Source organism: Bos indicus x Bos taurus, chromosome 14 (genome assembly GCF_003369695.1).
Source record: "Bos indicus x Bos taurus breed Angus x Brahman F1 hybrid chromosome 14, Bos_hybrid_MaternalHap_v2.0, whole genome shotgun sequence".
NCBI classification, from domain to species: Eukaryota; Metazoa; Chordata; class Mammalia; order Artiodactyla; family Bovidae; genus Bos; species Bos indicus x Bos taurus.
Window position 1 is genome coordinate 75006732 of NC_040089.1, and position 12207 is coordinate 75018938.

At 37.4% G+C, this 12207-nt stretch overlaps 1 protein-coding gene across 1 annotated transcript in view; it reads left to right on the forward strand.

The window, feature by feature from the left end:
• The window catches only part of MMP16 (matrix metallopeptidase 16), a 395065-nt gene that overhangs the window by 365095 nt on the left and 17763 nt on the right, over positions 1 to 12207 (forward strand). Inside the window, exon 8 of the mRNA XM_027561607.1 lies at positions 11133 to 11283. Coding sequence (XP_027417408.1) covers positions 11133 to 11283 — 151 coding nt within the window. The remainder of the gene's footprint in view (positions 1 to 11132; positions 11284 to 12207) is intronic.

Genomic DNA, 12207 nt, shown 5'->3' on the forward strand with positions numbered 1-12207 from the left:
GGGGTCCAGTCCTATCACTTCCTGGCAAATAGAGGGGGAGAAGTGGAAGCAGTAACAGATTCTGTATTTTTGGGCTCCAAGATCACAGTGGATGGTGACTGCAGCCATGAAATTAAAAGACTCTTGCTCCTTGAAAGCTATGGCAAACCTAGACAATGTATTAAAAATCAGGGACATCACTTTGCTGACAAAGGTCCATATAGTCAAAGCTATAGTTTTTCCAGTATCATGTACAGATGTGAGAGTTGGACCATTAGGAGGACTGAGCACTGCAGAATTGATCTTCTGAATTGTGTGCTGAAGAAGATTCTTGAAAGTCCGTTGGACTACAAGGAGATCAAACCAGTCAAGAGAAATGAACCCTGAATATTCATTGGAAGGGCTGATGCCGAAGCTGAAGCTCCAATAGTTTGGCTACCTGATGCAAAGAACTGACTCATTGGAAAAGACCCTGATGCTGGGAAAGATTGAGGGCAGGAGGAGAAGGGGACAACAGAGGATGAGACGGTTGGATGGCATCACCTACTCTATGGATGTGACTTTGAGCAAGCTCTGGGAATTAGTGAAGGACAGGGGAGGCTGGCTGGTTGCAGTCTGTGGGGTTGCAGAGTCAGACACGACTAAGTCACTGAACAACAATAACAAAGATAAGTATATAAATTACAGGCCCTTCTGCTCAATGCTAGCCAGTCTCATGATTTGATACATGTGACTGTCACACGGTATTCCCGGCACTATTTAGATTAGTTCGTTCAGTTCAGTTGCTCAGTCATGTCCGATTCTTTGCGACCCCATGAACCGCAGCACGCCAGGCCTCCCTGTCCATCACCAACTCCTGGAATGTACTCAAACTCATATCCATTGAGTCAGTGATGCCATCCAACCATCTCATCCTCTGTCATCCCCTTCTCCTCCCGCCTTCAATCTTTCCCAGCATCAGGGTCTTTTCAAATGAGTCAGCTCTTCGCATCAGGTGGCCAGAGTATAGGAGTTTCAGCTTCAACATAACTCCTTCCAATGAACATCCAGGACTGATCTCCTTTAGGATGGATTGGTTGGATCTCCTTGCAGTCCAAGGGACTCTCAAGAGTCTTCTCCAACACCACAGTTCAAAAGCATCAATTCTTCGGCACTCAGCCTTCTTCACAGTCCAACTCTCACATCCATACATGACCACAGGAAAAACCATAGCCTTGACTAGACAGACCTTTGTTGGCAAACTAATGTCTCTGCTTTTTAATATGCTGTCTAGTTGGTCATAACTTTCCTGCCAAGGAGTAAGCATCTTTTAATTTCACGGCTGCAGTTACCATCTGCAGTGATTCTGGAGCTCCCCAAAATAAAGTCAACCACTATTTCCACTGTTTCCCCATCTATTTGCCATGAAGTGATGGGACCGGATGCCATGATCTTAGTTTTCTGAATGTTGAGCTTTAAGCCAACTTTTTTCTAGAATAGTGATGTCTAAACAGAACCCCTTATCCCTTGAATTGACAGTTGTTAAACTGAATCATTCTCTTTTATGTATCTTCAAAAATTGGTTTATTTCATGAGAAAGCCCTAGAAATAGAAAATGTATCACATGTCAGTGAAGTAATATGCTTTGTTCCAGCAACTTAACTTACTACACACTTTGTGCTAGTCAGCTATCCAAATATCACTAATATCCAGTAGTAATGTTTTGTAAGGATGATCAAGCCATGTATTTATGTTCTCAATTATTAGTCATGTTCAGACTGAATGGTTATGAATTGATAATATCAAAAATCTATGTTAGAAACTGAATTGGTGCAATGTCCTTCGAGAGTCAGACATAAATTTAAAAAACACCTTTGGTGTTGTCCAAATCAGTAGTAATAAAAATTAAGTAGTTCAATAGTTGTCTGAAAAGTTGTCTCATTGTTATCAATCAATAACCTTTAAGCAGAACTTATCCTTTTTGACAATTTCATTTCAAAAGGCAAAAATCACTTATAGAATAGGAACTAGAATATCTGAGGTAGAAAAGAGGAGGGGATTAAATTTGGGAATAAGAAAGACATACAAAAGACGTGTATCAAAAGTGAAGTGAAGTGAAGTGAAAGTCGTTCAGCCGTGTCCAGCTCTTTGCAACCCCATGGACTATACAGTCCATGGAATTCTCCAGGCCAGAATACTGGAGAGGATAGCCTTTTCCTTCTCCAGGGGATCTTCCCAACCCAGGGGTCGAACCCAGGTCTCCCGCATTGCAGATGGATTCTTTACAGCTGAGCCACAGGGGAAGCCCATGTCAAAAGCAAAGAGTTGTCTAAAATATGTGATACTGGAAGGTGACAAAAAAGAATACTGTTTGCTTAAGAAATGGTTTATGTGACTTGCATTATTACTTTACTTCAGAAGCTCATCAACTGCAATGTCTTTATGCTTCTTTCACTCTTGAAAGGTTTAGGAAGTGCTGATGAAGTTCATTTAGGGTGGCAATGTGCTGCTTCTTACATGGTGAAATGCATAATCTAAGAGATCTTTTAATAAATAGGTGAATATAAAGATTACTTATTTCTCTATAGGAAATAATGGAAAATTGATACTTAAAAAACTACACTAGATAGAAAACTTTACATTCAGTGGCTTTGGTGTACACAATAATAGATTTATAACAAGTAAACTGTGCTATTTTTTAAATTAAAATATTTAAAATATTCAGAGAAATTTAATATTAACATTTATATTTTATATTGATATGAAGCAAAGGGCTACATGTTTAATATTTGAAAATCTCCTGTGATATATTTCCTCTACTAATTTATAATTCTTCAAAAAGTCTGTGGTATGCTTTTCTTTTTTTTTCCATTAATTTATTTTAATTGGAGGATAATTGCTTTTCAATATTGTGGTGGTTTTCCCCATACATTGACATGAATCAGCCACAGGTACACATGTGTCCCCTCCATCCTTAACCCCCCAGCCACCTCCCTCACACCCCATCGCTCTGGGTTGTCCCAGAGCACAAACTTTGGGTGCCTTGCTTCCTGCATGGAACTTGTACTGGCCATCTGTTCTGCATATGGTAATGTACATGTTTCAATGTGAATCTCTCAAATCACGCCACCCTCGCCTTCTCCCAAAAGTCTGTCCTTCACATCTGTGTCTCCTTTGCCGCCCTGCATGTAGGACCACCGTATATGGCATGTTTTTCTTACGGCTGTTTTCATTTTTACTTCCAACTGCAATATTTTTCATCTACAGTGCTTGTGTGTCTAAATGTTCCTCATTTTCAAACACGTCTGTCACATCCTTTTCTTTATTGTGTTAGAGTCTGAGTCCCCTGGGAAGCCAACACTAAGATAAACTCAAAGGGAGGGAGGTAAACCTGTTAAAGGTATGAGGGAGTAGACAGAACTGGCAGAGTCTTGGCAAACCCAAAAAGGAGCTCCAAGCAAAACTTGCCCACTGGAGAGGTCCTCGTAGGGCAAAAATGGCCAGAATTTAGTACCTGCTTTAGTACTAAATCATTGCCTGGAAGCTGCCAAACAGAGCATTACTGATCAAAGGCACTCAGCTGACTGCTTGGCCCAACTGTCAGATCCAAAGTTATTCAGCTGAATGGCCAGTTCTTTCTTCAAGGCAGGCCTAGGCTACGTACCTCACCCTCTGCTGCATTTGCTTAAGTGTGCAAAATTCTCTGACTACTTGATAATAAATGCTGGTAACACATGGCCTCCAGCATTTATAAACATTTCTTGAATAACCTACCTATAAACAATATAGAAATTACAACTTAATGCAAATAATTAGGCACTGATATCAATCAGTAATCATTGATTATTGGCATTATTTGAGTGAGTAGAAAGCAAATTTGTTCAGCAAAACATTGTGTTATATAATAAGAAGTACCATTTATTGGGTGATACGAGTGTGGATATATTATATATTTGATCTATCATTGTTTCCAGAACTCTGAATGAGAGATATCAGTATTTTATGTATAAACTGGGAAAGGAAGGCTCAGATTTAGTGACTTGCCCAAGATCTCACAGCTAATAATTGGTAGAACAAGCATCCCTTGGTTCTATCTGATTTCAAAGCTACTGAATGTTTCACTAAGTCACAGTGAAAGTGTATTAGTCATGCAGAGTCTAATAAAGAATATATTATTTATGATAATTTAAAAAGTATAGTGTTCTCAAAGAGTATATCACTGTTGAACAGTAATCAGCCAAATAAGCATAATTGTTGGGTAATCCAAGTACAGGCTTATTTATATGAAGAAAAGCCAGCCAATATGAAATGTATGCTCTAATCTTTTCTGTTAAAGTGTTGGGAGCCATGTTAGACATTACTGACAAAATGGAGGCACAGCCTCAACCCCCTCTCCTCATCCCACAGACACGGTCCCTGGATGAAGGAGTTAGGTTTCGTGATTCTGACTTGTTCTTTCCTTTCTTTGGTTGAGTTGGCTGGAAAGAATATTAAGGTGCTTATTGTTCTTGAGAGAAGCATGAGAAAGCACGAAGCCTTCTGCAGTTGTGCCCAGAAAATAATCTATAAAGTAATCATTGACATTTGTTCAAGGATTTTTAAAAAGAATGTCCCAGGATGAGCACATAGGCCGCAGCTTGAGGCCATGGGACGGATTGTTATCTGAGACCTGTTTGTGAGGGAAATATTTATGGCAAAAGAAGTTACTGAGTTTAGGGTTTAGGAATAATTAAGAATAGCTAGAAACCTTTTTAGGAGATAGTGATCTTAAGATGCTAGGGGCAAACAGGATTTAGAAAGATAAGAAATAAACAGGAATGTAGCATGAGTTACAATGTAATCACAAGTTAAGTATAGGACACATAAGAGGAAGTAGATAATAGATAGTAAAGCCGATTCTGAGAGAATCGCTGAAACAGGAACTCTGTAGGGCAACAATGATTTCTGGAGACAATAAATCTGGGTGGGGAAAACTAAAAATGTCAAACCTCTGACCTAATGCTTTTGTCAAAATATAAAAGAAAACCTGAAGCTTGAAATAAACATGTAGTCCCTTACTTTGAGTCAGAGGCTACATCATACCCTGCCGACACCACTCACCCCTTCAGGCTGATTCCCTGGGTCCTGGAGCTGGACTTCGGCATTAAAGGTTGCAAATCATATGGTCTCTATCATAGTTACTAAATGCTGTCATTGTAGGGTAAAAGAAGATCAGATAGTTTGTCAATGAATTAGTGTTTCTGTGTTTAGATAACATTTTATTTACAAAAAGGGACTGCATCAGGTGGCTCTAGTGTACTGACCACTTTTGTAATAGAAGATACAAACTATAAATACAGAAAGACAGTTTTTAGACTCTGAAGAGACAAAAATACAATTCTTTTAAAAATTAATAATTTAAAAAGTGTATCTAATTACTGAGGATACAGTGAGCAAGGCATGAGTACAATACAGTGGATTAATTAATAAACACTTCCAAAAATAAATGCAGAGTGATTCATTGATAAAGGGGGAAGGAAGCGTGAAATCATCAGGAGTTCTGAAAGCCAGACAGAGTGTAAACATATTCTGTTTTGAAAGTCAATTTGCATTAGTAAATTAAGCACTGAATTAAGAGACATGGATTGTAGTACAAATCTATTAGCGACTGGTTGTGTGATTTTAAGCAGAGCACTTTTTGACTTATAAATGTATTAGGCTGAATTCTCAACCGTTTCTTTTGACCCAGTGCATGTGAAGAATATAGTGCCCACCTCTCATTAACAGGGGCTTACACAGTTAAAGGGTGTTAGGAAAGCAGGTAGGAGTTTCAGCCTCCTGAGTTGGCACTGACCTTCTAATAAAAATCTTTTAAAGTAATTAGACATTATGCTTTTCCTTGTAGGAACAAGCATATGATTTAAAAGTGCATTATGGTGTTATTTGCATAGTGTTTGTTTCTTGTGTGAGTCCCTCAGCTCCAAAGAAGCAAGAGCCTAGCATATTTCCTATATTTTTGTATCTGCACCTCCTAGTCCAATAACTGGCGATAATAGGCTTTTAACAAGCAGACATTGGCTGGATGGACAGATGCATGGATGGATGTATGAATGGATGGATGGACCGACCACTGCGTGAATCTCATTGAAAAATTATTGGAATAGGTGTTCTGTAAAGTATATGCAGGCTCCAAACATTCTTTGAGGTTATTCATTTTATTTATAAAGCTTCTCTGTCTTTAATTCAGACTTGTTGATATTTTCCTCTGTATCCTGCCAAGTACAATGTCAGTAAGGACCAGTTTTTTCCACTTGCTCCAGAAATCACCCTCACATGAAATCCAGTAAATGCCTTCTTTTTGCCAAACAGGCAATATTTTCCTACAGAACCAGACCATCTGGTTCTAAGGTAGTTTAAAAATCCACTTCTCTGTTTAAAAAAAAAAACAAAATAGTTGAATATGAATCTCTCCTACTTACTCAAAATCTGAAAAATAGGAACAAAGTCATTTCAATTTTGTTCAAATCTTGCCTCATCAAGATACAAAAGAAATCATACAATTGTATTTCCTTAATAAGCACTTGGAAAATTAAATGTTTAACTCACACTGGATAACACGTAAGCTGCATCTCTGCGAACATTTTCTTGTGCTGCAATCATCAGGACAGCTGGATGTCCTTGAGCCTAGCAGCATCGCCAGAAGGCCTGGAAAGAGTGTGAAGAGGTTTCGTGGAAAGCACAGAGGTTAGGGACAGCTAAAGGAAGTGCTCTAAAGCGTCCTAGAGTGCTTCTGCTGGGAAGAAAAGACAACCCTCAGAGCCCAGCTGCCAAACCTTTCACTCTGTGTAGCTCTCATGGGAGGCATTGAAACCATATACTCTTTGCTAATTAAAGGTGAGATGAAAGGATTGGATTCCTTAAGTCACTGAGGTAAGGAACAGGATTTTCATTCTCTTTCTTCCATTATTGTAAGGCTTTCTATTTTATATGCCATAGACTAAAATATAGAACAAATTGGAAAACAGCTCTGTGGATTTCCTGTCTCACTAACTCTGGCAAGGAAGTGACCTGGGCCTTTGGGATGTGTTTTTTTGTTTGTTTGTTTTTGTTTCTTTTAAATAAAGCATTCAGATTAAACAATGGCTCAGAAGAGGTATATATGTTTATGATTATATTTTCCAACAAACAGTTAAATATAATCATTTAAATAGTCCTCCAACATAGTACTGGGTCATGCTTTAAAGTTTCTCAGACTGTCTGATAGTTATAAAGTTAATTTTTCTTATTCTCTCAGCAAGACTCAAGACTAAAGCCCAAGATATTATTTATGTAATCATTATTATCCCTTTATGTAAGACTTTAGATATTGTATACAGTTATTTATATAATATTAAATATAATTATTTCAATCAATAACCATTTATTAAGCACCTACTACTTTTCGGGCATTATATTCAAGGTGCGGCAGGAAAATGGTATTGGATAGCCCACATTGCCGGCAGATGCTTTATTGTCTGTGCCACAAGGGAAGCCCTACCTTCTGCTGAGTGGTAAAGGCTCCCAATATACCCTGGATCATATTGACAAGAATACAGGCATGGGTGGCTATGCTGCTCTCTTCTCATTTGCCTAAGTCATATTTCCATAACTGTTCAGAGTTTTAGCTGACCCTAGAATTGGAGTGGTGATATAGAGGGAGGCTATGGAGAACAGTAAGACCCACCTTAGAGCTTGTGAAAAGACAGTTGACTTTAAGTACCTGTATCAAGGATGATCTGCAAGGGGAAGACTCAAGGAAGAATTATGAAATCAGAGCAGCTACAGGTAACGACCCAATAGATAGAAAAGACTATGAACAGGGAGGTTTCAGATGTGAGCCACTAACGAGTCTGTCATCTATTGAAATAGAGAAAACAAGAAGAAACCGAATCTTCTGATGAGTTCAAATTTGAGCATGTAGGTCAACTTTGTATCAACTTTGTAGAAAATCTGAGTGGGTGACTACATATACTTTTAGCTTTCAAAACATATTTGGACTAGAGAAAGCCATTAGTGACCACTATCTTCTTTGGATTCTTGGGTTCTTTGACTTTAGCCTTCCTTGTCTTCTCTACTTCCTTCCTATTTGCCTGCTCTTCCCTTTTCCCTTATGTGATCTCTTTGGGGGTTATGTGTTTCTAGAAGGCCAGTCCTGGTTACTCGTCATTCTCTCTCTCTATTCCATCATATTATCTCATGAACCATAAATTAATAAATGTCATATTCATGCTTGTGACTTAAAATCTATTAGTTCCAAACACATATCCAATTGCCTACTTGACTTCTTCATTTAAATATCTAAATGATCTCTCAAACTTTTGACTTGAACCTCCAACAACCCATCCACGCCAGTCATCTTTGTCTATTTATGCAGCTATTATTCTCTCATTTACAAAGCCAGAACTTCAGGATTTTTCTCCATGCAGTCTTTTCTTTATTTCACACAGCCAACCCATCAGCAATGCCTATCAATTCTGTCTCTGTAATATATCATGATTCCTTTCCATCTCTACTGATGCAATCTTAATCCATACTACTAATAAAAATATTTTTAATTGAACTATTCACTGGCTTCCAATTTCACTTAGAAATGTTCTAGTTATTTAACAGGATTTTTCTCTTTCAAACTATCTTCAGTGGGTTGGCTCTTTTCAGTTATACAAGTCCCAATTCACCTGTCACTCAAATAAAGAGATCTTTCTTATCTCCAGTACAAATAAGCCCCAGTCTACCCCAGCATTGCGATATTATTGGTTTTCTTTTGTATTTTATAGCACTTTTCTTTTTGGAATTATCTTTATTCTCTTGCTTACTTACAGTCAGTTTTCTTTATACTCATTCACTGTGATCTAATCTCCATGAGTGGAGATGTTGTTTTTCTTGTTCACTCTCATAGTAGCACTGAAAATCTATATGATGGGCTTGGATCTTAGCTTGCGTGAACTGGTAAGCCATCAAAGTGATTAAGTTAACAAAGAGGTATGATCTGCTTCCTATTCTCAAAAGATAACTTTGGTCTTTTGTTGAAAATGGATCTTAGAAGAATGAAAATGAGCTCTATCAAGGATCTGCTGCCAGGATTAAGGAGTTGAGTCATTCATCAAGTTAGCACACATGCCAGGTATGCCAAAGATCGTCTTTTGAAAATAGGAAATGGGTCACATCCCTTTGTTAATTTAATCTCTTTGGTGGCTTACCAGTGCACTCAGACTAAGATCCAAGCACATCATATAGGTTTGAGTGCTACTCTCTTCTTGCTTATTACATTCCATGCATGTTCTTTCAGTTTTTGTTTTTTTTTTAATCGTATATAACTCTTTTTGGAATGCTCTTCTCAGTATTCTTTGCATAGGTATCATCTTCTCTTTCTTTAAAGTTTGGCTTAAGTGTTATTTCTTTAGAGATACTTTCCTAATCTCCTTACTTGAAATAAGTTCCCTCTATTTTTCTTTTTCTCAGCCCCTGAGGTGTTTCCTTCATAGCATTTATTAGTTTTTCAAGTACTGCAATTACATTTTTCTGTTCTTAATTTTCATCTGTCAAATTCACTTGAAGGTAGGATGATAATAGTTTGTCTTGTTCTATTTAGTATCCTTAATTTCTAACAAGATACTTGGGACACTGAAAGTACTCAGAAAAGCTGTTTTGATTTAAAATGATGGCAAATGGTAGCTGAAGCTCTTGATAAATGTGATAAGTCTGTTTACAAACTAGAGACTCCTAACTAGCCAGAAGATATGCTTTTTTGGTTGTTTTAGACCAGTACTGTTTTTTGTGTTTTTTTTTTAAGAGTCCCTTAGGTATAACATGAATGCTAGTTTATTATAGTCCTCATCTAGAATAGTATTGAAATATGTTACAAGGAAGGCCTTTCAGCTATTAGAAAGGACACAAGATACTTTGTCAGATATTAAGATATTGTTTTACTTCGCCAGATATTAACCTCAAGAGGAGTCAGTGAGTCAAAAAGTTGCTTGATTATAGAAAGATCCAAAGGCCCAGGGGACGAGGACTTGGGCAGAGGAGGGTGGACTGCCTTTAAGGCAGTAGACGCTTGCTGACTTTGTGGCTGTGTCTCAGAATATTTGCATACCACTGTCTCTCCACTTCCGTCCTCTCTACCCTGGCCACAGCGTTTGTGACACCACTCTGCCCCTCTGCTGCGTGAAATAAGAAGCGAAGGTGCAGAGAACAGAAGCATAGGACATGCCAACCTTCAAGGACTGAATAAAGTAAATGAAGACCAGAGAGGGAGCAGGTAGAGAAGAAAGAGAAGGAACAACAGCAAAACGGTTTTCCAGAAGCTCAGGGAGGAACGTTCCTTAAGGGGCCAACTGTGTCAACAGATAGGGGTGGAAAACTGTAGGAATTGGTGCCTTCATGACAAAAAGCATCAGTAGCAATACGTATTAAATCAGCTTTTAGTGGAAAGAGAAATTGTTGCAAACAACTTCAGTGCATACCAAAGAGGGGAGTGTTTACACAGTCCGCCAAGGGTGGACGGCATGAGGAAGTGCGTTGTCTGCAGATAATTTCAAAACAGCAATAAAGCTGACTGCAATTCATCTTTTTTTTAGTATTGCCATACTCTGACAATTCTGAGCAAGATGAGGATTAAAATTTTGCTCCCTTCAGTCACAACTCTTAAAGAGAAGGATAGTGTAACAGCTAAAAAAGGGCATCGGGTCAAAGGAGGATGACTTTATAGGACTAGAGAGACTTGTGAATGCTTATATAATAAAAGGAGAGGACCAGCCTAGAGGAAGTGTTTTAACAGAGTAGAGGTTGTAATCAGTACGGCGATCTGAGGTCATACAGAATGCCCAAGACACAGGAATGATTTTAGCCTTGAATGAAAATAAGGCTAGAGGAAAACATTCTCGACCTCTAATTCAAAACTGTTCCCATATGCCAAATTGTAGATCTTTTTTATTTCTTAAATTAATTCACAAATTCTGATTACATTATTAAATAGTTTTTCATTATGTCCACTTTTGAAAATAGCATTGATGTTTCAAAAATGGCATCAGTATTCCAGATGTGACTGCTGCTAAGTTATTTCATGTGAAAGAATTTTAAATGCATTGTGTTAATAGATATATTATAATTTCTGACATTAAATTAGTATATTCTGCATTTGCACTTATTTCATACAGGTAACAAATATTGGGTGTTCAAGGACACGACTCTTCAACCTGGTTACCCACATGACTTGATTACTCTTGGAAGCGGAATTCCCCCTCATGGTATTGATTCAGCCATTTGGTGGGAGGACGTTGGGAAAACCTATTTCTTCAAGGGGGACAGGTCAGTACACACTTCACATGAGGAAAACAGTTAACTGATGTTTAGAGAAGTCAGTATTTCTAGTCTATAACAGAAATGTACATTTGATGAAAGAATCTGTGTGGATGTAAACACAAGAATTAATAGAATTGAAAATCTCTTAAACATATTTTAAAATAATATTGAAGATAAATCTTCCTTTTATATTCCTAAATAATATGGCTTTATGATGAATGTATATATGTAGTATATATTCTTTCTCTTATCCATAATCATAGCATGCCTATAAAGCTGAATAGGCAGTATATATTTATCCTTGGAATTCATTTTATATAATTTTACTTACTTTACTTAAAAGTGCTTTTAAACAGGTCTTTTTTTTTTTGCTTTTATATTTAAAGTTAAATTTTTATACTTTGCACACAGTTAATTCTGAACATTTTCAAATACCTTCAGTTTTGTCATGAGTTCCATTTCTTAAGACATTGTTCTTTAGGTACCAGCAGATAGGTGCTATGAACTAACCAAACTATCACCGGACTAAAAACTTTGAAGCTTGAAGTATAATGTCTCTTGTTATGTTCTGTCCCATCTTTTACTTTTATAACATTACTAACAGGGTTTGTAGATCTTGAAGTGAATAGTTAGTATCTTCACGTACAGCAGCCCCTAGGCATGCTAGTTTTACCCCTGGCCACTTGTTGACAGATATTACATATAAAATCAAAGTTGAAGGCTAAAATTTTATTATTTTAAATTAGCAACTGGTTAAAAATAAAGATGAAAAGTCAAATTTTTGTTGCACTATTACTAATTGGATCAAAATGTGACATTAAGTATATCGTTTTACAAGTAGTTAAAGCACAGGCAACTCACAAACACACATTAAAAACAACAGGTTTTAATGACCAACAAGTTAGTATTGAATTTGCCTGATGTAACCCT